Source organism: Anolis sagrei, chromosome 3 (assembly GCF_037176765.1).
Source record: "Anolis sagrei isolate rAnoSag1 chromosome 3, rAnoSag1.mat, whole genome shotgun sequence".
NCBI classification, from domain to species: domain Eukaryota; kingdom Metazoa; phylum Chordata; class Lepidosauria; order Squamata; family Dactyloidae; genus Anolis; species Anolis sagrei.
Window position 1 is genome coordinate 13415399 of NC_090023.1, and position 26874 is coordinate 13442272.

Genomic DNA, 26874 nt, shown 5'->3' on the forward strand with positions numbered 1-26874 from the left:
CAGCCAGTGGAGCTGGGACAGCAAGGGCGTTGTGTGCTTCCTGCGTCCCGCTCCGGTTAACAACATGGCTGCCGCGCGCTGGACTAGCTGGAGCTTCCGGGCCGTCTTCAAGGGCAGCCCCACGTAGAGAGCGTTGCAGTAGTCGAGGCGGGATGTGACCAAAGCATGTATCACCGTGGCCAAGTCAGACTTCCCAAGATACGGGCGCAGCTGGCGCACGAGCCGAAGCCGTGCAAATGCTCCCCTGGTCACCGCTGAAACCTGGGGATCCAGGCTCAACGATGAGTCCAGGGTCACACCCAAGCTGCGAACCTGCGCCTTCAAGGGGAGTGCGACCCCGTCCAGCACGGGCTGTAACCCTATACCCTGCTCGGCCTTGCGACTGACCAGGAGTACCTCTGTCTTGTCTGGATTTAATTTCAGTTTGTTCGCCCTCATCCAGACCATTACAGCGGCCAGGCACCGGTTCAGGACTTCGACAGCCTCCTTAGTAGCAGGTGGGAAGGAGTGACAGATGTTGTTACATGTTGTTACTTTCGGTATCGTTTCACATTTGCAAATGGTACCATTTTGTATGCCTACCTGACGTAGAGGGAGCGCTTCTGATTGGTTCGCAGGGAGCCCGACCCAGAACTCATGCTGTGATTCATCATCTGCTCACGCAGGTCATGGATCTTGGCCTCAAATCGAGCGTATTCTGTTAAAGAAGAAAAAGTGCATTTAAAAAAAAGTAATTTCAATCTTCACCTTGTCTGATGCAGTTTGTATATCATAATTTTTTTGGTCATGTCAGGAGCGACTTGAGAAACTGCAAGTCGCTCCTGGTGTGTGAGAATTGGCCATCTGCAAGGACGTTGCCCAGGGGACACCTGGATGATTTTGATGTTTTTATCATCCTTGTGGGAGGCTTCTCTCATGTCCCCGCATGAGGAGCTGGAGCTGATAGAGGGAGCTCATCCACCTCTACCCGGATTCGAACCTGCGACCTGTCGGTCTTCAGTCTTGCCGGCACAGGGGTTTAAACTACTGCACCACCGGGGGCTCATATCATAATACATAATAATGCATTTGTTACATTTATATTCCTCTAATGATCTCAAGGTTCATGGTTCTCTCCTTTCCCAGTTTAGCCCCATGAAAACCATTTGCGGTAGGTCAAGTCAAGAGACAGTGTCCAAGGTCACCCAGGGAGTTTCATGGTAAAGCACAGATTAGCAGACTAACTTTCCAAGTTATAGTCCAAAAATCTGACCACTACTTCACACTGGCCCTCTACTTGTAGATATATAACATGCAATGTGAGTTATAAATACAGTTGCCAGACTAAAAAGTGGAGCGCTAGCCTTTACTTTCAATGTATTTGCTGTTGTTCATGGAACCATAGAGTTGGAAAACAGCACATAACTCAAGGGCTTAAGGTCTTTACACATAGACAACAATTCGATGTCTTAAAATATACAATGAAAATAAACATTTAAATTAATATTAAAATTAATACACATTAAAACAATTAAAGCATTACAATTATTATTAAAAACCACTCCATCCACAACTGTAATCTGGGGTCATTCCAATAGTCATTGCACACATTCCATATCCTTCTATTGTACTTCTCTGAAGGTTTGATCCCAAAGCCACATTTTCACCCTCTTTCTGAAGGCCAGGAGGGAGGGGGCTGATATAATATCACTGGGAAGGACATTCCACAGGCGAGGGGCCACCACCGAGAAGGCCCTGTCTCTTGTCCCCACCAGTCACGCCTGCGAAGGAGGCAGGACTGTGAGCAGGGCCTCCCCTGACTATTTTAATCTCTAAGGAGGTTCATAGGGGAGGATGCACTTAGAAAGATAACCTGGGCCAAAACCATTTAGGGCTTTATAGGCTAAAGCCAGCACTTTGAATTGTGCTTGGTAGCAGATTGGGCTGATGCAATAGGAGGGATGTCCTCCCTCTGTGCGCCACTCTGGTAAAAAATGAGATATCTTGGAGAAGTATAAACATGAAATTCATGTAAATTTCATAAATATCATATTCACGAAGTCTGAAGTTTTGCACATGATGTTTTTGTGGGAGGTTTTAAATGTAAATAAACAGAAGTTTTACCACAGTTACTGAACCAAAATAAACACTGCAGTATAATAAAGTGTCACTCGGGCTTGTGTAACAAGTAACAGTAACTTTACTTCACCTCACTACCTCTGAGGATGCTTGCCATAGATGCAGGCGAAAGGTCAGGAGAGAATGCCTCTAGACCATGGCCATATAGCCCGAAAAAACCTACAACAACCCAACTTTACTTCAGTTCAAAAGGTCAAACAGAGCAACAATATATAAGAATTCAGTCTCTCTGAATTCTTACAGAGAATAGAGGGAATAAACAGTCCTTTTATGCCTCAGAAATGACCAGGCTTCAGCAAATTGGCAGCCATTTCCTTCCTGGCTATTTCCAGTCAGTGCTCTCTTCACTCTCTGAGGTAAAAATGGCAGTTAAAACCGTTTGTCTCAGCAGCAAGCCAGATACAGCAGCCAATCAGAACTCTGGCTCCTGGCATGCCCAGCCAATTAGATGCTGACACACGCCTTTCCAGTCAACCCATCACATCATAGTGTCTTTTTACAAATCCCCACGATTTTGAGAAATTTTGTGCATGAAACAAAGTTTGTGCACACCGAACCAGCAGAAAGTAAAGGCATCACTATCTCTGCCATTGGTTTGGACACTTTTGGATGTTGGGGTATTTTGGATTTCATAATTCTGGATAAGAATTTTTCAGTCTGTATTAATTCAATAGGAATATTCTAGTGGGAGTAAAAAACAGGATTCCAGCCATGACATTGCACATTTTGGATGGTGTTTCAGTCTTTGTCAGTGCCTTCAATGTGACTCATGCTTTGGGACGGAAGGAAAAGTCCCCATTCATTCTCCATCGCACAATAGGACGAGAAGAGACACCATTGGTTGCATAATATTCATATCCAGCAGAAGAGTGGTTTAGTGCACCACCATGTTACCACATGAATACAAATGCACACAGCCTAATCTTTGCCTCAACTTTGCATCTGTGTCTGAAACCCCTTAGATCTACTCCTGCCTCTATGAGTATCGAAATATTAGTTATTAGACATTTGAAGATTGCTATCATGTTCCCACCAAGTCTTCTCTCGTCCTGGCTAAAGATATCCTTTCAAATAATGGTTGCAGCTCTATTTCCATGTAATTCTGACTTCCTCAGTCAGCTCCTTACTAGATGACCGTACTGCAGTTCTGTATTGTCATTAACCAGTCTGTCTCTCCGCATAAATCTCATTTTCTTCTGTTCATAAATCTTGGCATTACTGCTGGTTCCTTGGTTAATGTTTTCTGTTCAGTTTGGCGTACTTCCCACAGTGCATTGCTGTTGCATAATGGGAGATAGTTATTTTTATTCATTAACCCGTAACCAGCAATATTTGACCTTCACAACTGCCAAAAGTAAATCTGTCTGTGTCCTAAACTATACCACAACAGTAATTTGGGATTCAGGTTCTTCCTTTTAAGTTTTATCATTTGCACGATTTGCAAATTGCAAAATCTCTTAGCTACTTTATCTCTCCTGTGGGCGAGAAATAAATATTGCAAAAACAACAACAACAACATAAACAACAACAACAGCTTTTTCTTTGCATCTCGGAGCATATTCCATAGCTAACAAGGGTCATATTCTAATTTCAGCCAGTTTTAAATGCCTTCCTTTATTTTGTATATTTATTGCAGGATTTTTGAGTTCTCTGCAGAAACACTGAAAAAACTGGATCCTCTTGTTAGTTTCAACTAAAGACCAATTAAATCAAAGGGGGTTACCCATTTTTAACTCATTGTTTGACAATTGATTATTTGGGTTTTTTTAAAACTGTGTTTTATAGGCTAGTTTGATTTTTTAAAAAATGGCTTAAAACTCATTTTGGATGTAGGAGGCACTGGTGGTTTGATTCTAAAGTCAATTCCGATTTTCACAGAAAAAAAATGTTCAAAACTTTTCAAAACTTCCGAGACTTCCGAATCCTTCCTTAATGGGTTGAAAGCGTTATTTCCTGTTTCATTGGATGGTCTTTACTTTCAAAGACTATGAGAAGTGTCCAACGTCCAGACCCTTGATCATTTTAGTCGCCCTCCTCTGGAATGTGTTCAGAGGAGGGCGACTAAAATGATCAAGGGTTTGGAGAACAAGCCCTATGAGGAGCGGCTTAAGGAGCTGGGCATGTTTAGCCTGAAGAAGAGAAGGCTGAGAGGAGATATGATAGCCATGTATAAATATGTGAGAGGAAGCCACAGGGAGGAAGGAACAAGCTTGTTTTCTGCTTCCTTGGAGACTAGGACGCAGAACAATGGCTTCAAACTACAAGAGAGGAGATTCCATCTGAACACGAGGAAGAACTTCCTGACTATGAGAGCCGTTCAGCAGTGGAACTCTCTGCCCCGGAGTGTGGTGGAGGCTCCTTCTTTGGAAGTTTTTAAACAGAGGCTGGATGGCCATCTGTCAGGGGTGATTTAAATGCAATATTCCTGCTTCTTGGCAGGGGGTTGGACTGGATGGCCCAAGAGGTCTCTTCCAACTCTTTGATTCTATGATTCTACGTGTGATCCAATACAAAAGCAAGCATAGTGATATTCTTTGCTGTGTACTAATCTTGTTGTGTATCGAATAATAATATTTATTTATTTATTTGAGACATTTATATTCCGCCCTTCTTACCCTGCAGGGGACTCAGGGCAGAACACATCATATATAAGGCAAACATTTAATGCCGGGACATAAAACCATAACTATACGCACACATTAAAATCACTTATATACACTTCAAAATCATTTGCTTAAAAACCATCTCAGGACACCATTCTATTATTGCCTCATTGCAGTGCCCCAAAGGCTTGGTCCCACAGCCAGATCTGCACCATCCTTCTGAAGGACAGGAGGAGGGGGTGATCTAATATTGCCAGGAAGGGGGGCAATAACTGAGAAGGCCCTGTCTCTCATCCACATGAGAGGCCCTGTCTCTCATCCCACAGTGGCAGGACCGAGAGCAGGGCCTCCCCAGAAGATCTTAGTCTTCATGGTGGTTTGTAAAGGGAGATGCGTTCGGACAGATCAACTCGGCTGGGGCCGTTTACAATGACAACAAACAACAACAACAACAACAATTTTATTTCTTACTCATCTCTCCTCACAGCTCGAAGTGGATTACAACATTGCTTAAAACCCATTATCAAAGCACACAATCATTTCAAAACACTCTATAGAAAAACCCCTCTGAACAAACTTTGCCAAGAAAACCCTTTGATAGGGTCACCATAAGATGAAAATGACTCAGAATGATAGAATGATAGAATTGGAAGAGACCTCATGGGCCATCCAGTCCAACCCCCTGCCAAGAAGCAGGAACATCACATTCAAAGCACCCCTGAAAGATGGCCATCCAGCCTCTGTTTAAAAGCTTCCAAAGAAGGAGCCTCCATCAGAGTTTCACTGCTGAACTGCTTTCACAGTCAGGAAGTTCTTCCTAATGTTCAGGTGGAATCTCCTTTCCTGTAGTTTGAGGCCATTGTTCTGTGTCCCAGTCTCCAGGGCAGTGGAAAAGAAGCTTGCTCCCTCCTCCCTATAACTTCCCTTCACATATTTATACATGGCTATCATGTCTGCTCTCAGCTTTTCTTCTTCAGGTTAAACATGCTCTGCTCTTTAAGCCGCTCCTCATAGAACTTGTTCTCCATACCCTTGATCATTTTAGTCACCCTCCTATGGACACATTCCAGAGGAGGGTGACTAATTGTGGTGCCCAGACTTGGAAACAGTATTCCAGGTGTGGTCTAACCTAGGCAGAATAGAGGGGTAGCATGACTTCCCAGAATCTAGACACAATACCCATTTTGAGGCAGGCCAAAATCTCTTTGGCTTTTCTTTGCCACTGCATCACATTGTTGGCTCATGTTTAACTTGTTGTCCATGAGGACTCCAAGATCTTTTTCACATGTACTGCTCTCAAGCTTAAAGTCAGTAATATCTATCTGGAGAAATAGGAGGCAAAATTCTACTTTGGGAAGTTTATGCCTTCATATTACACTGTCCCAGTAGCTACATGCCTGCTTTTTCCTAATTTACAGAGGGTTTTCTTTGCCCATTGTCCATTCCCTGTTCCGATGAGCTGACTGCATCAGTTTTCATTCTATATAAAGAGTCTTTACTTTCAGCTGCAGCTTTTTCCTCTTTAATAAATAATGGAGAAATTCCATGGACGCAGGCGTGGGAGTTGGCATCTATATTTAGTCTCCAATGTGAAGAGTGAGGAGCAAGATCAAAAGCTCAGTCTCCATAAAGTGTAGCTTCAGATCGTGGACAGTTTCCACTGGGAAAAGAAGTGAACTCCCACATGAACTTAAGCGGTAGAGGACTTTCATTCACATTTGTCTATGATCTGTATAATTCTAATCACAAATGTGCAAAAGCTGTCAGTTGGGCTTCAAGGGTATTTCCACCTCTCCGTATCCTAATGTTGGGTATTTGAGATGCTGATCTTCAGATACCAACAAGGATCAGAGCAATGGTGTCCTGTGTATTCCATTGTGAAGGAGGTAATGTCACTAATGCACCTGTTCTTGAACCAACTCTGAAACACTTTTGCATTTTTTGAAAAAACAGCATTTTTTGGGACATTTCCTCTCAGAAAATGAAGTATTATACTCGAGCCCCTGGTGGCGCAGTCGGTAAAAGCACTGAGCTGTTGAGCTTGTTGATTGAAAGGTCACAGGTTCGATTCCGGGGAGCGGCGTGAGCTTCCGCTGTCAGCCCTAGCTTCTGCCAACCTAGCAGTTCGAAAACATGCAAATGTGAGTAGATCAATAGGTACCACTCCGGCAGGAAGGTAACGGCGCTCCATGCAGTCATGCCGGCCACATGACCTTGGAGGTGTCTACGGACAACGCTGGCTCTTCGGCTTAGAAATGGAGATGAGCACCACACCCCAGAGTCAGACATGACTGGACTTAATGTCAGGGGACTACCTTTACCTTTATAAGCTGACCTGAATATAAGCCGAGGCACCTAATTTTACCACAGAAAACTGAGAAAACTGATTGACTCAAGTATAAGCTGAGGGTGGGAAATGCAGCAGCTACTGGTAAATTGCAAAATAAAAATAGATACTGGGTTGTTGTTGGTTTTTTCGGGCTATATGGCCATGTTCTAGAGGCATTCTCTCCTGGCAGGCATCTTCAGAGGTAGTGATGCTCGCCATAGATGCAGGCGAAACGTCAGGAGAGAATGCCTCTAGAACATGGCCATATAGCCCCAAAAACCCTACAACAATCCAGTGATTCCGGCCATGAAAGCCTTCGACAAAATAGATACCAATTAAATTACATTAATTGAGGAATCAGTCAGTTATATATTTTTGAATATTTACAAAAATGGTAATTTAAGATAAGACTGTCCAACTCTGATGGAATGATTATTTACCTTCTTCGGTGTAAATGTGCTTACGCATCCTTCCAATAATAATAAAGAGAGTAACATGATAAATCATAGAATCATCAAATCAAAGAGGTGGAAGAGACCTGATGGGCCATCCAGTCCAACCCCATTCTGCCAAGAAGCAGGAATATTGCATTCAAAGCACCCCTGACAGATGGCCATCCAGCCTCTGTTTAAAAGCTTCCAAAGAAGGCGCCTCCACCACACTCCGGGGCAGAGAGTTCCACTGCTGAACGGCTCTCACAACAATAATAAAAAGAGTAAAATAATGAATGTAGCAATAACAACAATTATACAGTAAAATAATAACTGTATAATAATAGAGTAAAATGATAAATGTAATAATAATAAATAGAATAAAATGATAAATGAAATAATAATAATAATAATAATAATAATAATAATAACAACAACAATAGAGTAAAATAATAAATAACCTTGACTCGAGTATAAGCCAAGGGGGACTTTTTCAGCCTAAAAAAGGGCTGAAAAACTAGGCTTATATTTGAGTATATACAGTAGATATGGCTAACATTATATCCAATTTTATTTTCCTCTCTGGAAAAGTATTAAAGGAGCCTGGAAGAAATATGCAGAAGATTGGTTTTGATACCACGTTAAAACAGTGGATGTGGCTCTTAATGAGACATACCACATTATCACAGGATGTCTACACCCAACACTGTTGGAGAAATTATACTGTTTAGCTGATATTGCACCACCTGACATCTATCAGGAAGTAGCAAGGATGGAGAAAGAGGAAGAGAGACAAAATGGAAAGAAGGATGAAAGGAGGAAAGGGTGGAAGGGAATGGAAGGAGGGAGAAAGAGGGAAGGGACGGAGGGAGAGAAGAGAGAAGGAGGGAAGACAAAAGCGAAGGTAGGTAGGAGAAAGAGGAAGAAAGCAAAGGAAGTAAGGATTAAAGGGAGGAGGGGAAAGATGGAAAGAGAAAGAGGGAAGGAGGGCCGAAAGAGGGAAGGAAGAAAAAGAGAAGGAAGGAAGGGAGGAAGGATAAAGAAAAGAAAAAAAGGAAGGAAGGCTGAAAGAGGGGAAGGGAAGGAGAAAGAGGGAAGGAGGAAGAAAAGAGAGGAGGAAGGACAAATAGGATGGTGAAAGAGAGGAGGGCCTGAGAAAAGAGCCCAAGGGGCCATAGCTAATCCTTGGGCCTGGGTTTGCCTATACCTGACCTAGGGTATGCCTATAAAGGATATAAATGAAAACACGATGATCAGGGGGTTGTCTTGTATTATTTCATGACAGAGGCATGTTGAGAAAAAAACTAAACAGTTGTCTGCTATGAAGTTGGAACATCAAGGGGAAGGGAGCTGCAAGTTTCATCCTTCAACCTACCCACCCCTATCCAAACAAAATGATTCGTTATTATCCTGCTTCAAGCTGAAGAGATATGTGCATGAGTTTCTATATATGTTGGAATGTATGTGTCATATTTTAAGTGCTATCTGATTCAGAAAACACTTTTCATTTAGTAAACGAATGCAATTCCAAGAAATGTATAATGATAAAAGCTTTTTTAAAAAGCAGGACAGTAAATTAAGTTTCTGAAAAATAACGCACCCATGAACCAATAAAGTGAACACCAAAGCAATTATTTAACGAATATTACCACAAAATAACAAAATCTTTTTTTTCAGAATATACACCTGAGATTCTCTTATTTCCTTTTATCAATGCCAGCTTAGTTGTAAATGTAACCTGTAAATATTGAGGACTATAGATAGTAGACAACCCAATTATATGGTTACGTTTACAGATATATTTTTCAAGGAAAATATATGTCAAAAGGAGACTAATAGCTTCATTATAAAACTCTCATGAGAGGCACATGGACTTCCTATTCCAATATAATTTGTTAATGTTTTATCACCCGAGCTGAAATTGTTCCAAATTACTTTTCAAAGAAGGGAACTCTTATGTAGGAAATGGCCTTTCTGAAAGAATGTGACCTTGTTCATCAAGGAAGTACAAAATGCCTGCATTATCAGACGTCCGTTGCAACAGGATCGGTTTACAACGCATCCAGCACATTTGAAATAATAGTTTTGGAAACTCTAGATCAAAACTGATTCAGCAATATGGTCCCTGATTCACTTCCATCGTGGTCAACATCTGCTGAAAACCTCTCCTTTACATTGCTATGAAAGATAAAGGAGCCCTGTCTCTTATTTTATTTGGCAACCCTATTAAGAACCACTCTGGTTTGCTTTTATGCGGCACTTTGTGTCTCTTTGTTTAAATGTGCTTCAGGGTAAGTTACATTTTTATGAGTTTTTCTGCAATGCTATTGGTGCTCGAACCATAATTTAAACAGTCACAGTACTAAATATTAGGGATAAATATTCATTCTAGACCGCGCATGGGCAAACCCAGGCTCGAGGGCCAGATGCGGCCCTATGGACTCTTTTCTCAGGCCGCCCTCTCAATCACCATCCTATGCTTCCTTTCTTCTCTCTTTCCTTCTTCCTTTCATCTTTCCCTTCCTTCCTTACCTCGCTCTTTCTCCTTCCCTCCTTCTCTTCCTCCCTTTCTTCCTTCTCTCTTTCCTCTCTCCTTCCCCCTCTCTCTTTCTCCTCCCTCCCTCCCTTTTGTCTTTCCTTCCTTCTCTCTTTCCTCTCTCCTTCCCCCTCTCTCTTTCTCCTCTCTCCCTCCCTTTTGTCTTTCCTTCCTTCTCTCTTTCCTCCATCCTTCCATTCCCTTGCTCACTTCCTTCTTTCTCTTTTTCCTTCATCCTTTTCTCCTGGGGAATGTTTAGCTTGGAGAAGAGAAGGTAGAGTGGGAACATAAGAACCATGTTTCAAGATTTAAAACGGTGTTTCATTGAGGAGGAGGGCGGCGGGGACAACGACTGACTTTCTGCTGCTCTAGAAAACAGGGCACAAGGGACCCATGGTTTCAAATGGCAGGGAAAGAGATTTGACTAAAAAGATTAGGAAGAATTTCCTGGAGAGTGGCATAGGCTGCTTGGGAGTGTGGTGGGGTCTCCTTCTCTGGAGGCTTTTCCGCAAAGGGTGTCTATTGGGTTTGCTTTGATTGTGCCTTCCTATATGGCACGGGGTTGGACTAGATGGCCCTTGGGGGTCTCTTCCTGCTCTAGGATTCTAAATCAGGAGTAAGCATTATGTGGTCTACAGGATACACTTTTCCCCTCACATCCACCATCTCATCCTGACCAAGGCCAACTCTTTTGGGATCCAAACGTTTCCCGTCTTTCCTTCACTTTCTGAAGAGGAAAGGGCAATGAGGGGACTTGGGGAGAACCCCCTCCTTCCTGGCCTGCCCACCCTGCTCCAGCCCGCCATGCAGCTCCCAAGTTAGAAAGTTTGCTCATGCCTGATCTAGACATGTCAATATCCTACTCGGTTGTCCATTGTGTTCTGGTTCTCCATAACTTTGCATTAAAAACAAATTACTACAGTAACAGTAAGGTCCTGTTTGATAGTCAGAGTAATGAGTAAAATAGCTACTCTAAATATTCATGTATAAGTCTAGAAATTTTAGTCAAAATTTGACCCAAAAAACCTAGGTCAACTTATCCACGGGTCAATGTGAGTACTGCACCTTAACTTTTATTTTAAATGAATTCATTCCCTTTTCTGTGTAGAGTGGCAAAAGGCAAAAACTTAGTCCATCCTGGAAGAACCTAAAAGAAAAACTAATTTCTTCTGTTCTTTCCTTTGGGATGGTATTTCTGGCATTTTTGAATCACTGGATGGAGAAATGGGGAGCCACAGTCTGGAACGTCCATCTCCTTAAAGAGTCATTGGTGCTTTTCCTTCTCCATAGAATGATTCTCAACTTATCCATGGGTCATTATCAAAACCCATTATTTTGACTCCAAGCTTGCACTCGACTTGTACATAAGGTCAACTTATATATGAATATATACAATACTCCCTTTGAAAAAGGAACATTGGAAGCTCTGCTGTGTAGCTATGAGCTGAGTTGTATGCGTTTGTTGAGAAGTGTGGTTCCACCCACTCACATCCAGCCCTATCCATTTTGCTTACTGAGCCTCCTTTTTACTCTTTAGCAAGCATGGGCAAACATTGACCCTCCAGGTGTTTTGGACTTCAACTCCCACAATTCCTAACAGTCAGTAGGCTATTAGGAATTGTGGGAGTTGAAGTCCAGAACACGTGGAGGGCTAAAGTTTCCCCATGCCTGCTATAGCCTAAACTTTGTTTGGACCAGTCCAATGAGATCTTTCCCAAAATGGAATCTGCCCCCATGACCACAGTTCATCCGGCCCTGGTTTATTTGCTTCAGCAACCAGTACAGACAGACTTTGGCAAGGCAATGGACATGGCTGGGAGTCAGCTTCATTAAGATCACTACTGACCGAAAGGTCATGAAGCCAGCCCAGGTTGAAGTGAGCTTCCGACCAAATTGTGTAGCTTGCTGTTGACCTGTGCAGCCCGAAAGGCAGTTGCATCTGTCAAGTATGAAATGTAGGTACTGCTTATGCAGGGAGGTTAATTTAATTATTTTATGAGGCCATAAAAATCTTCAGGAAGCATGCAAAGAATGAGGAAGTACTTCATCAGTGTCACAAATGGACGGTGAAGCAACAGCTCCCCTGGTGGCCACAATACCCTCATGAAAAGCTGGAATGTTAAATAGCCTCTGAGTGTCTGTCTATATATGTTGTGTGTCTAGGGCATTGAGTATTTGCCATGTATATTTACATTGTTATCTGCCCTGAGTCCCCTGCAGGGTGAGAAGGGCGGAATATAATTACTGTAAATAAATAAATAAATGTGTCGATGGTGGGTATTTACCTTTCCAAAATTTTAACCACAAGAAGAATAGGAGCTCATTCATTTTCCAACCCCAGAAGAGACCCATATCCTGAAGTGAAGCTTTAAATCTAAATGAGTTTGGAACTAAGGGCCAAAGTGCCATGGGGAATATCAACACTGCCTAACATCATGGGGATGCAGAATGAGATAGGCTGCTTGGCTAATGAAAGCAAAAGCTTTAGAGATTGGGCCAAAGCCCTTGACAATTAGAAAGGCAAATATACCCAGATGAGACTCTGAATCCAGCTGGGCTTTGCTTACATGGAACCATGCAGTAATTATATGTACAGTTATAAGTACTGAATCAATATCATTTCTCCTCTACTTATGTTTTCTGTTGATGCCAGTGAAACAAGCTCTGCCAGTTAAGGATTATCTTAATAAGGAAGCAATGGTTTTGGACCCTAGGCTTTGAGAGATTCCCAAATCAAGTGTCAAACATAGTTGGCCCTCCACATTTGTGTATTTAACTTGGGCAGATATGATACAGAATGAGGCATGCCTGGATCGACAGCAGTACGTGTGAAAAAGATCTTGGAGTCCTCATGTACAGCAAGTTAAATATGAGCCAACAATGTGATGTGGCGGCAAAAAAAGCCAATGGGATTTTGGCCTGCATCAATAGGAGTATAGTGTCTAGATCCAGGGAAGTCATGCTACCCCTCTATTCTGCCTTGGTCAGACCAAGGAATCACACTGTGTCCAATCCCGGGCACCGTAATTGAAGGCAGATGTTGACTCTAGGCTGGGATATGTGGAGCATGGGGAGCATCTTAAAGAGCTGGGCATGTTTAGCCTGAAGAAAAGAAGGCTGAGAGGAGACATGATGAAGGCCATGTATCAAGATGTGAGGGGAAGTCATAGGGAGGAGGGAGCAAGCTTGTTTTCTGCTGTTCTAGAGACTAGGACATGGAACAATGGCTTCAAACTACAGGAAAGGAGATTCCACCTGAACATTAGGAGGACCTTCCTAATGGTGAGAGCAGTTCAGCAGTGGAACTTTCTGCCCCAGAGTGTGGTGGAGGCTCCTTCTTTGGAGGCTTTTAAACAGAGGCTGAATGGCCATTTGTGGGGGGTGCTTTGAATGTGATTTTCCTGCTTCTTGGCAGAGGGTTGGACTGGATGGCCCACGAGGTCTCTCCTAACTCTAGGATTCTATGATTATTCATGAATTTTATTAACATTATTTTTTTTCTAGTGAGATCTAAGTCTTTTCATATAAAGGGTATGAGGCTGTTAGGAATTGTGGGAGTTGAAGTCCAAAACACCTGGAGGGCCAAAGTTTGTCCAACGTTTGTCTGAGAGGGTTGCATGGGAGAATTTACAGACTCCAAGAAACAACATTTACATCAAATCCTTGAACAATCACATCTGCAAAAGATAAGCCTGCAAATGTGTAGGGTAACGTTGACTTTAAAATGTAAACCACAGAAAATTCTACTCCTGACTTAAAGAACGGCAGACTTTAAAAGAGATATATGAGGATCCAGATGCTCTTCCTCCTGCAGGCCAGACTAATGAATAGCTGAGGCACCAGCTGTACCTCGCATGCGAATGGCAGCAAAGCCTAAAAGAGGATGGAAGAAGGAACCTCTGCCAATGTTCAGTTGAATTAGAAGGCTTGTCAGATTTCTATACATTTTTAAATTGCAGCTTTCTGTCAAAAGCACTTTGCACTACAGTCTAATTCTTCCCTTTCCTGTCACTATGATCTTTGCATGGTCTCAGTTCCACAGAAGCTTTTCCTTAAGCTAAAGACTTAGCCAGCCCCTAGCGTTCTGTGAACGATGCCAAGATCTGCTGTTTATGAAGACTCTGAAAAGGCTGCTGAAGTGTTATTTTCCTCTATCTATCTATCTATCTATCTATCCATCCATCCTCTAGAAAAGTGGTTCTCAACCTGTGGGTCCCCAGATGTTTTGACCTTCAACTCCCAAAAATCCTAACAGCTGGTAATCTAGTTGGGATTTCTGGGAGTTGTAGGCCAAAACACCAGGGGATCCACAGGTTGAGAACTACTGCCCAAGAGGAATGTATGGGCAAACATGATAGAAGGGGTAAATAAGTAATCTTCTAGGCACCACAGTGACTAGGGATGGAAGTCAAGGTGCATGGTGCCCGAATGTGTGGGATAAGAATTAACATTGTGTAGGATGTGGTTGGGATTTCTGGGAGTTGTACGCCAAAACACCTGGGGATCCACCGATTGAGAACTACTCCCCAAGAGGAATGTATGGGCAAACACAATAGAAGGGGTAAATAAGTAATGTTCTAGGCACCACAGTGACTAGGGATGGAAGTCAAGGTACACGAGTGCGTGGGATAAGGGTTAACTTTGTGTAGGATATGGCTGGGATTTCTGGAAGTTGTAGGCCAAAACACCTGGGGATCCACAGGTTGAGAACTACTGCCCAAGAGGAATGTGTGGGCAAACATGAGAGAAGGGGCAAATAAGTAATTTTCTAGGCACCACAGTGACTAGGGATGGAAGTCAAGGTGCATGGTGCTCGAATGTGTGGGATAAGAGTTAACTTTGTGTAGGATGTGGCTGGGATTTCTGGGAGTTGTAGGCCAAAACACCTGGGGATCCACAGGTTGAGAACTACTCCCCAAGAGGAATGTGTGGGCAAACACGATAGAAGGGGCAAATAAGTAATGTTCTAGGCACCACAGTGACTAGGGATGGAAGTCAAGGTGCATGGTGCACGAGCGCGTGGGATAAGAGTTAACTTTGTGTAGGATATGGCTGGGATTTCTGGAAGTTGTAGACCAAAATACCTAGGGACCCACAGGTTGAGAATCACTGTTCTAGAACTAGTACCAGGTTGAGGGATGTTCTGCATAAGCCCATGTTGGCCTTTATTTTCCTCATTTGGATGTGCATAGATTGTTCCCTCTTCTGTCTGCTTTAAAGATTTATTATATTGGATGGAAAGTACTTTAGGTGACAGTAAGTAAACTATCTGTCCTGCTTTCACATTTTTTTTGCAGTGGTTTCGCTGCAGAAAACAATGGGCAAGCACTTTCCACATTATTATGGAAAATGATAACTTGCTGCTGTTGTGCTAACTTCTGATTTCTAAAACACACTTGTAGTTTGTTAGTCAGAGCATCATAGAGCTGGAAGGCCATCCAGTCCAACCTCATTCTACTGTGAAGGAATAAACAACCCAAGCCTTCCTGACACATAGCTATCCAGCCTTTGTTGAGAAACCTCCAAAGCGGGAGACTTCACCACAATCTGAAGAAATATATTCCACTGTCAAACAGCTCTTACCCTCAAGAAATTCCTCTTTATATTTATATTTATATTTATATTTATATTTCCTTTAGATAGAATCCATTGGTCTGTGTTCTAGTGGCTGGAGTAGCAGGGGAAAAAAGCTAACTCCATCTTCAATATGACATCCTTTCAAATATTTAAACATAGCTATCATGTCACCTCCCAGGATGGCATAGCACTGAGTCATGGCAGTTAAAGTGGTGTCGAAATGCATTGATTCTACAGTGTAATGCACACATAATCTTACTGCATACACACAAGTTACCAATCTATAACTATGTTGTTCATTTGTTCAGGCGTCTCCGACTCTTCGTGACCTCATGGACCAGCCCACACCAGAGCTCCCTGTCGGCCGTTATCACCCCCAGCTCCTTCAAGGTCAGTCCAGTCACTTCAAGGATGCCATCCATGCCATCCAATCTGTAACTATAGGTCAGTGTTTCTCAACCTTCCTAATGCTGCGACCCCTTAATACAGTTCCTGATGTTGTGGTGACCCCCAACCATAAAATTATTTTCGTTGCTACTTCATAACTGTAATTTTGCTACTGTTATGAATCATAATGGAAATATCTCATCTGCAGGATATATTTTCATTAATTGGACAAAATTTGGCATAAATACCCAATACGCCCAAATTTGAATACTGGTGCGGTTGGGGGAAGGGTAGATTTTGTCATTTGGGAGTTGTAGTTGCTGGGATTTGTAGTTAACTGACAATCAAAGAGCATTCTGAACTCCACCAATGATGGAATTGAACCAAATTTGGCACACAGAACTCCCTTTTTTCATGTCAGGCGTGACTTGAGAAACTGCAGCTCCCATGACCAACCAACAAATACTGGAAGGGTTCAGTGGGCATTCTGGAGTTGTAGTTCACCTACATCCAGAGAGCACTGTGGACTCAAACAATGATGGATTTGGACCAAACCTGGCACGAATACTCAATATGCCCAAATGTGAACATTGGTGGAGTTTAGGAGAAATAGACATTGACATTTGAAGTCGAAGTTGCTGGGACTTATAATTCACCTACAATCAAAGACCATTCTGAACCCCACCAAGGATAGAATTGGGCCAAGCTTCCCACACAGAACCCCCATGACCAACAGAAAATGCTGTGTTTTCTGATAGTCTTTGGGGACCCCTTTGATACCCCCCTCGTGACCCCCTTCAGGGTTCCGGACCCCCAGGTTGAGAAACGCTGCTCTAGGTTATGACTCCTGATTGCAGTACTGAATGCCATCCAAAAGTTTTAGGTAAGTAAATGTTGACTTCAAGATGCAGTGACCTAACACATTGGGGGGAAAACAATGAAAATGATGTAGAGAAATGCACACTTCTTTGTGTATATGTATTTTCGTTTCTCTCTGCCAAATGAATACTACATAAATAAAGAGCACAGACAAAACATGCAGATAGGAAAAGGAAGACGTCTGTAGAAACAGACATGTCAGATCCACATGCTCCTACTAGTTGAAAAGAACAAGCAAACAGGATGAACAGCTGACATTACAATGCAGTTGAACAATCGCTGCCATATTGCAACTTCCAAACTATATTCAAATCTGGCAAAGACTGGCTCCATTCCCACAAATCAAGTGAAAAGCACTAAACACATTCTACCTACATGTCTGGAACGAATAGCTTCAGAGTGTTGCTTTCAGAGCTTTGTAGTAGGATCAAGCTGTTAGGTGGTGCAAAATCAGCAAGAGGGAGAAGCCAAAGAAACAGATGGAAGAGGAGAAGATGGTGAATTGCTTATTTATCTCATTACCTTTGTCATGCTGCTGAATCAATAGCAGAATGAGGAAAGGTTCTAGATGTCGTAAGAAGGAGGGATCAGACTTGTTTTCTGCTGCCTGGAGACTAGGACTTAATGGAGACATGGATTCAAATGACAGAAAAGAAAGGAGATTCCACCTGAATATTAGGAAAAGCTTCCTGACCATACAAGCTGTTCAACAGTGGAACTCTCTGCCTCGAAGTGTGGTGAAAACGCCTTCCTTGGAGGCTTTTAAACAGAGGCTGGTTGGCCATTTGTCGGGGGTGCTTTGATTGTTTTTCCTGCATGGCAGGAGGTTGGACAAGATGGCCCATGTGGTCTCCTTCCAACTCTTCGCTTCTATGATTCTGCTTTAAGGAAGGCACAGGGTCAAAATAGCACGATAGACTTGGAAGGACTACAAAGGAGTTATTGTCCACAATATGTTAAAAAAAAAAATTCATGTCAGGAGTGACTTGAGAAACTGCAAGTCACTTCTGGTGCAAGAGAATTGGCTGTCTGCAAATACGTTGCCCAGGGGATGCCCAAATATTTTGATCTTTTACCATCCTTGTGGGAGGCTTCTCTCATGTCCCAGCATGGGGAGCTGGAGCTGACAGAGGAAGCTCATCCACACTCTCCCCGGATTCGAACCTGCGATTTGTTGGTCTTCAGTCCTGCTGGCACAAGGGTTTAACCCATTGCACCACCGGGGGCTCCGGTGTTAAATTGGTGTAAAATAAGTGATAAAAAGGTCTTAGTGGGTTGTTGTAGGTTTTTTTGGGCTATATGGCCATGGTCTAGAGGCATTCTCTCCTGACGTTTCACCTGCATCTATGGCAAGCATCTTCAGAGGTAGTGAGGTCTGTTGGAAGTAGGAAAAAGGGTTTATATATCTGTGGAATGACCAGGGTGGGACAAAGGACTCTTGTCTGCTGGAGCTAGGTGTGAATGTTTCAAATGTTTCAAAAAGGTCTTAAATGTATCTATTTCCATTATTGGCAAAATGATGGAATGGTTTCTGGAAAGAGGTAAAAACTGTAAATTTTTGAAAAATAATCTCATATATGTGTGTGTATACTGTATATATATGTGTGTGTATATGTGTGTGTGTGTATCTGGAAATGCTGATGAGAAATATCCAAGATGGATGAGAATCTTCACAGTTTGAGACTTACACAAGTTGCACATGCTTTTTAGTGCAGAAAACAGCATTTTCAGTTCTGCTACATGTGTCAGAATGGATAATCCCCAAGTTAAAATAATTCAATTTATACATGACTCCTAGGTACAAACTAGAGTAAGACAAAAAGAAGTGAGTGTCTAGATCTAGGGAAGTAATGCTACCCCTCTATTCTGCCTTGTTTAGACTACACCTGGAATATTGTGTCCAATTCTGGGCACCACAATTCAAGAGAGATATTGACAAGCTGGAATGTGTCCAGAGGAGGGTGACAAAAATGATCAAGGGTCTGGAGAACAAGCCCTATGAGGAGTGGGTTAAGGAGCTCGGCATGTTTAGCCTGAAGAAGAGAAGGCTGAGAGGAGATATGATAGCCATGTATAAATATGTGAGAGGAAGTCACAGGGAGGAGGGAGCAAGACCTGGAGACTAGGACGCGGAACAATGGCTTCAAACTACAGGAAAGGAGATTCCATCTGAACATGAGGAAGAACTTCCTGACTGTGAGAGCCGTTCAGCAGTGGAACTCTGCTCTGGAGTGTGGTGGGCGCTCTTTCTTTGGAAGCTTTTAAACAGAGGCTGGATGGCCATCTGTCGGGGGTGATTTGAATGCAATATTCCTGCTTCTTGGCAGGGGGTTGGACTGGATGGCCCATGAGGTCTCTTCCAACTCTATTATTCTATGATTCTATGACTGTATGAGAGGAAGTCTATCCCTCAAAAGGGAAATTCAATCAGAAAAATTATTATGGGAAAAAGGTGTCTCCGCTGAATCTTTGTCTCCAATCCTTGTTTCCACAGCAATCCAAAATTGTCAACATCCAGAAAGTGAGGTGACATCTTCCAAATAGGAGCTACAATTAAAAATGTAACTGTTTCAACTTATATACAAATTCAGCTTAAGAAAAAACCTACAAAACCTCTCTCATTCATAACCCATGTTTCTGAGCATGTATGCTTGCTAAACAAAATTTGGGAGAGAAACTATGATTGTGCTAATAGTGCCTTTCACGATGGATCATGAGAACGGTGTAATTACAGGTGTGTCACTCTTTAACCCAAAGATCATAATGTTCAGTGTCAAACTTCAGTGGGTAAAAAAGGATATGTGAAATTGAACACCTGTTTATGGAAACCCATAAGACACTTATTGGCAACTTTCTCCCACTGTTTTTGAGCAGCTAATTTTGCCACTCCATTTACAACAAAAGCCTCCCAGGGAAGACATCAAGAAAGTGATCATTGAAGAGGCATCAAAACTGACATAAGTTCGCAAGCAAGCTCTATATTTATTTGTCCTTTGCTTCGGTGCAAGTAGTCCAAAAAAGCACATCATGACCAGCTGTCTCACTTTCTTGAAATACAATGCCGCCCTTCAACGAGAATTTTCTGATTAATAAATCATAGCCCTCTATAACATGATTATATTTTACAGAGTTTGGAAAGTTACTCAGAAAGGGTTTGGCACCTTGGAAAGGACATTTAAATTTTACTTTACAGCCCTGGACAGGTTTGCTGCGGCCACAGAAGCTAGCTGGTGTTTTTACTGCCTTCAGACAAGTGGGACAACCCATTCCAAAGCTAAATGAGATGTAATCACAAAATACTTGATGGCTACAAGATCATATTTCTTCAAAGAGGGATGAGACATGCATGGAGGGCAAGGTGGGAAATATAGTATTAGCTATGATGACTATGTTGTCTTTAGTTTCAGTGAAAGTATGTTTAAGATTTATTATTATTTGAAACACAACAAGATGAGTCCACAGCAGACACTCTGCTGGCTGTTGTAGTGGATCACACATTGGACAATTCCCAAGTGTCTAGGACTGTGTGATGTATCGGTGAATAATGAGTGCAGATCTGAGTAAGGTGGCCTTCTACAGCTGGCAGATGGTAATTTTGTCAGTGCCGATTGTGTTTAAGTGCAGGCCACTACACCCAGTGTGCCGATCACCACTGGACTGGCTTGTGCCAGAGTTTTTGTAGTTCAATTTTTAAATCCTCATATCACGTCAGCTTTTCCAGTTGTTTCTCTTCAATCTTGCTGTCACCTGGGATTGCAACATTGACAATCCCTAAACGGTTCGGGTCCAGCCTATATTCACGATTGCATCCTCTCCTATGAACCTGTGCAAGCTTTAAGATCTGCTGGGGAGGCCCTCCTTTTGCTCCCACCTAAGTTACAAGCATGGTTGGTGGAGATGAGGGAGAGGGCCTTCTTGGTGGTGGTCCCACAGCTCTGGAATTCTCTCCCCAAGGAGATTAGCTTAGCACCCACCCTGTCTACCTTCTGTAAAGATCTGAAAACTTGGATGTTCCAATGCGCCTTTGATTAATTTGTTCATCAGTTGATGTGTCCCTTCTAGCCCTAACTTAATTATCTGGCTTTTGCACTTTACTACCAGCCCTACCCTGCAGTTGTATTGACCAAGCCCTTGCCCTGCCTTCTCAGTTGTGAACACACCCATTGTGCTCAACTACTGGTTGTTGGTTGTTGATGGTTTATGTTTTCATGATGTTTTGTACGGTTTTTGTTTTAATTTATTGTAATGCAATGTTTTTTAATGTGCTATATTTTAATTCTGTTGACTAGGCTTGGTCTCCATGTAAACTGCCCCAAATCCCCATGGGGAGATGGTGATGGGATACAAGAATAAAGTTGTTGTTGTTGTTGTTGTTATTATTATTATTATTATTATTATTATTATAAAATGTAGCACAAGGTATCAATACCACTTTTGGGAGGTTTACGCAAGCATTTACTCATTGATCCTAAGTACTAAAGTTTAGTTCATTGGTAAAGCTAATCGCTTACATATGTATTTAAAAACAACAAATTACTTCTGAAAAGTAACATTTTCACCTTCAGACTATTGTTCTCCTGTCCAGGTGAAGGTGGTCAATACAGTTAATGGTTCTAGTAGATTGCAGTTCTCCACTCTAGAGAAATATCTTCTCTAGAGTGGACAAGGTGGAATGTGTCCAGAGGAGGGTGACTAAAATGATCAAGGGTCTGGAGAACAAGCCCTATGAGGAGTGGCTTAAGGAGCTGGGCATGTTTAGCCTGAAGAAGAGAAGGCTGAGAGGAGATATGATAGCCATGTATAAATATGTGAGAGGAAGTCACAGGGAGGAGGGAGCAAGCTTGTTTTCTGCTTCCCTGGAGACTAGGACGCAGAACAATGGCTTCAAACTACAAGAAAGGAGATTCCATCTGAACATGAGGAAGAACTTCCTGACTATGAGAGCCTTCAGCAGTGGAACTCTCTGCCCTGGAGTGTGGTGGAGGCTCCTTCTTTGGAAGCTTTTAAACAGAGGCTGGATGGCCATCTGTCAGGGCTGATTTGAATGCAATATTTCTGCTTCTTGGCAGAAAGGGGTTGGACTGGATGGCCCATGAAGTCTCTTCCAACTCTATGTTTCTATGATTCTACTTTGATCTGGCCAATGGTAACACATGTGGTCGCCTGAGTAGAAGTTTTTGTCTTGAGTTCAGAGTTATTACAAAATGCTTGGTGCAGTAACAGCCCTGAAATCTCAGCACTTGTTTCTTTGCCCAATGATTGATTTTTAGAAAATATTATTAAGCTGTTCAAACACAACCACCCACACGCACCCACAGTTATTTGATTACTGATGAACAGAGGCTGAACTAGAGAAAATGGGGGAGGGAAACCCAAAACAGACAGATGGGCCCCAAACAAGCCCAAATGGTTCAAAATCTGTCATTCTCTGGATGAGCTCTGCTTGCAAGAGGGGATCTGGTTTCCTTTGTTTTTAGGCTTTTGAACCCAGAGTTGTCCCAAGGCATGTGGGAAGGGGAGGACAAGAAGGTGTCTCTCTCCCTCCAGCCTCTCAATTTTCATGTTCATGTCTAGAGAAGAACGACAAAAACAATTGAAGGTTTGGAAACCAAGCTTTATGAGAGGCTGGTTAGGGAGCCGAGTATGTTTAACTTGGAGAAGACTGAGAGGTGACATCATGGATATATTTAAATACTTGAAGGGATGACATGTAGAAGAAGGACCAAGCTCTTTTTTTTCTGCTTCAAAGATTAGAAAATAAGACAGGGGATCCAAAGTGCAAGAAAAGAAGTCTCACCTTAACATTAGGATGTTTTTTCTATTGTTAGATCTGTTTGTCAGTGGGAACTGGTGACCTCTCCTTCTTTTAGGGTCCTCTAAGTAGAGGTTGGATACAACCCAAAAAATGACAGAATGATCTCAATTCGAGTGCAAGGAAAGCCTTTCAACATCACAGTGATCCAAATATACGCCCCAACCACAGCTGCTGAAGAAGCAGAAGTAGATCAGTTCTATGAGGATCTGCAGGACCTACTGGATAATACACCAAAAAGAGACATTATTTTCATTACAGGAGACTGGAATGCCAAGGTGGGAAGTCAAATGACAACTGGGATCACAGGCAAGCATGGTCTGGGAGAACAAAATGAAGCGGGACGCAGGCTGATAGAATTTTGCCAGGAAAACTCGCTGTGTATAACGAATACTCTCTTCCAACAACCTAAAAGACGGCTTTACACATGGACTTCACCAGATGGTCAGCACTGAAATCAGATTGACAACATCCTTTGCAGCCAAAGGTGGCGGACATCCATCCAGTCAGTGAAAACAAGACCTGGGGCTGACTGTAGCTCAGATCACGAACTTCTTATTGCTCAATTTAAAATAAAACTAAAGAGATCATGGAAAATACACAGACCAGTTAGATATGATCTCACTAACATTCCTAGCGAATATACAGTGGAAGTGAAGAACAGATTTGAAGGACTAGATTTAGTAAACAGAGTCCCAGAAGAACTATGGACAGAAGTCCGCAACATTGTTCAGGAGACAGCAACAAAGTACGTTCCAAAGAAAAAGAAAACCAAGAAGGCAAAATGGTTGTCTGCTGAGACACTGGAAGTAGCCCAAGAAAGGAGGAAAGCAAAAGGAAACAGTGATAGTAAGGGGAGATATGCCCAGTTAAATGCGCAATTCCAGAGGTTAGCTAGAAGAGATAAGGAACTATTTTTAAATAAGCAATGCATGGAAGTGGAAGAAGACAACAGAATAGGAAGGACAAGAGACCTCTTCCAGAAAATTAGAAACATTGGAGGTAAATTTCAGGCAAAAATTGGTATGATAAGAAACAAAGATGGCAGGGACCTAACAGAAGCTGAAGAGATCAAGAGAAGGTGGCGAGACTATACAGAAGATCTGTATAGGAAGGATAATAATATTGAGGATAGTTATGATGGTGTGGTGAATGAATTAGAACCAGACATCCTGAGGAGTGAGGTTGAATGGGCCTTAAGAAGCATTGCTAACAACAAGGCAGCAGGAGACGACGGGATCCCAGCTGAACTGTTTAAAATCTTAAAAGATGATGCTGTCAAGGTGATGCATGCCATTTGCCAGCAAATATGGAAAACACAAGAATGGCCATCAGACTGGAAAAAATCAACTTATATCCCCATACCAAAAAAGGGAAATGCGAAGGACTGCTCCAACTTCCGTACAGTGGTCCTTATTTCTCATGCCAGTAAGGTAATGCTCAAGATCCTGCAAGGAAGACTCCAGCAATACATGGAGCGAGAGTTGCCAGATGTTCAAGCTGGGTTTAGAAAAGGCAGAGGAACGAGAGACCAGATTGCCAATATCCGCTGGATAATGGAGAAAGGCAGGGAGTTTCAGAAAAACATCTACTTCTGCTTCATTGACTATTCTAAAGCCTTTGACTGTGTGGATCATAATAAATTGTGGCAAGTTCTTGGTGGTATGGGGATACCAAGTCACCTTGTCTCTCTCCTGAGGAATCTGTACAAGGACCAAGTAGCAACAGTCAGAACTGACCACGGAACAACAGACTGGTTCAAGATTGGGAAAGGCGTACGGCAAGGCTGCATCCTCTCACCCAACCTTTTTAACTTGTATGCAGAACACATCATGTGATGTGCGGGGCTGGATGAATGCAAAGCTGGGGTGAAAATTGCTGGAAGAAACATTAACAACCTCAGATATGCAGATGACACCACCCTGATGGCCGAAAGCGAGGAGGAGCTGAGGAGCCTTCTAATCAAGGTGAAAGAAGAAAGTGCAAAAGCCGGGTTGCAGCTAAACGTCAAAAAAACCAAGATTATGGCAACAAGAATGATTGACAACTGGAAAATAGAGGGAGAAACCGTGGAGGCCGTGACAGACTTTGTATTTCTAGGTGCAAAGATTACTGCAGATGCAGACTGTGGCCAGGAAATCAGAAGACACTTACTTCTTGGGAGGAGAGCAATGTCCAATCTCGATAAAATAGTGAAGAGTAGAGACATCAGACTGGCAACAAAGATCCGCCTAGTCAAAGCCATGATATTCCCTGTAGTCACCTACGGATGTGAGAGCTGGACCTTAGGGAAGGCTGAGCGAAGGAAGATCGATGCTTTTGAACTGTGGTGTTGGAGGAAAGTGCTGAGAGTGCCTTGGACTGCGAGAAGATCCAACCAGTCCATCCTCCAGGAAATAAAGCCTGACTGCTCACTGGAGGGAAAGATACTAGAGACAAAGTTGAAGTACTTTGGCCACATCATGAGGAGACAGGAAAGCCTAGAGAAGACAATTATGCTGGGGAAAGTAGAAGGCAAAAGGAAGAGGGGCCGACCAAGGGCAAGATGGATGGATGGCATCCTTGAAGTGACTGGACTGACCTTGAGGGAGCTGGGGGTGGTAACGGCCGACAGGGAGCTCTGGCGTGGGCTGGTCCATGAGGTCACGAAGAGTCGGAGACGACTGAACGAATGAACAACAACAAGTAGAGGTTGGATTGGCATCTCTCAGGAGTGCTTTAGCTGTGTATTCCTGCATGGCAAGAAGTTGGACTAGATGGCCATTGGGTTAAAATTCTATGATTGCATGAAAGATCTCCTGACGACAATATCTTGCACAGTATTTGAGGTTAGTAAGGTAACTAAGGAGTTCAAGCCAAGCCTTTGGCAGACCCTGCTTTGTTGGTTCCTTGTCCCTCAGTATCTTTTGCCAAAAGCAGTTGCCTCACTCCGCTTAATCATATTTGATATTTCCCCCCATAAGGGCCTGGGGGGTGCACATGTCCACAAGCCACACTTTGCCCCATCCTTCACTAATGGTAGAGTTGTCCCTATTTGAACCTCTCAAAGCTATGTACTAGGTTTGGACTAGACGTTCTTCATGAAATTGACTCTATGATTCTAGGTATTATTTTCAACCTTGAAGAAGATATAACTAGAAGGTAAAAGGATCTCTTGACAGTCTTGAAATGCTATTTCAGATGAGATAAAGTGACCTAGTAAAAGAAGCCACGCTGCAACCTGCAAAGTACTGCTGTAACCTAATTCAGTTTGTAGTCCTATGTGGCTTCAGAGATGGGTAAACAGAAGTGGAAGGGTCTATCTATCTATCTATCTATCTATCTATCTATCTATCTATCTACCTCAACTGGATATCTGTCTATCTAACTATCTACGTATCTATCAATCTACTTTTTTTCAAATTCCTTTATATGTCTAGCAACTTTTGCTGAGCTGCCAATAAAGGAATGCATTATTGGCGATAGATGGAATTGTGCTTTGTTATTTATTCATTCAGTCACTTCCAACTCCATTGCTGTCTTATGCCCTTGTTGTATTTGCACTTGTTGTATTTTGTGTGTTTGCACTATTGAGTGCTTTTGTGAGCCATCCCAAATCCCTTTGGGGAGATGGTGTTGTTGTTGTTGTATATTCGTTCAGTCGCTTCCGACTCTTCGTGACCTCATGGACCAACACACGCCAGAACTCCCTGTCAGCCGTGGCCACCCCAGCTCCTTCAGAATCAAGCCAGTCCCTTCAAGGATACCATCCATTTATCTTGCCCTTGGTCAGCCCCTCTTCCTTTTTCCTTCCATTTTCCCCAGCATCATTATCTTCTCCAAGTTTTCCTTTCTTCTCATGATGTGGCCAAAGTACTTCATCTTGGCCTCGACTATCCTTCCCTCCAATGCACAGTCAGGCTTTATTTCCTGAAGTATGGACTGGTTGGATCTTCTCGCGATCCAAGGCACTCTCAGAACTTTCCTCCAACACCTCAGTTCAAAAGCATCTATCTTTCTTTGCTCAGCCTTCCCTATGGTCCAGCTCTCACATCCATAGGTTACTACGGGGAATACAATTGCTTTAACTATGGGCCACTTCACATCAGATGACCACCAGATCGACTACTGTGGACGAGAGGAACACTGAAGACATGGAGTAGACTTCATACTTAATAAGAAAGTCGCTAAAGCAGTGCTTCAATATAATCCAAAAAAATGAC

General features: G+C 42.7%; 1 protein-coding gene across 24 annotated transcripts in view; it reads right to left on the minus strand.

The window, feature by feature from the left end:
* The window catches only part of DLG2 (discs large MAGUK scaffold protein 2), a 1355349-nt gene that overhangs the window by 111083 nt on the left and 1217392 nt on the right, over window positions 1-26874 (minus strand). For all 24 annotated transcript variants that reach the window (XM_067466492.1, XM_067466491.1, XM_067466494.1 and 21 more), the window contains one exon: window positions 583-697. In XM_067466492.1, the coding sequence (XP_067322593.1) occupies window positions 583-697 (115 nt within the window). The remainder of the gene's footprint in view (window positions 1-582; window positions 698-26874) is intronic.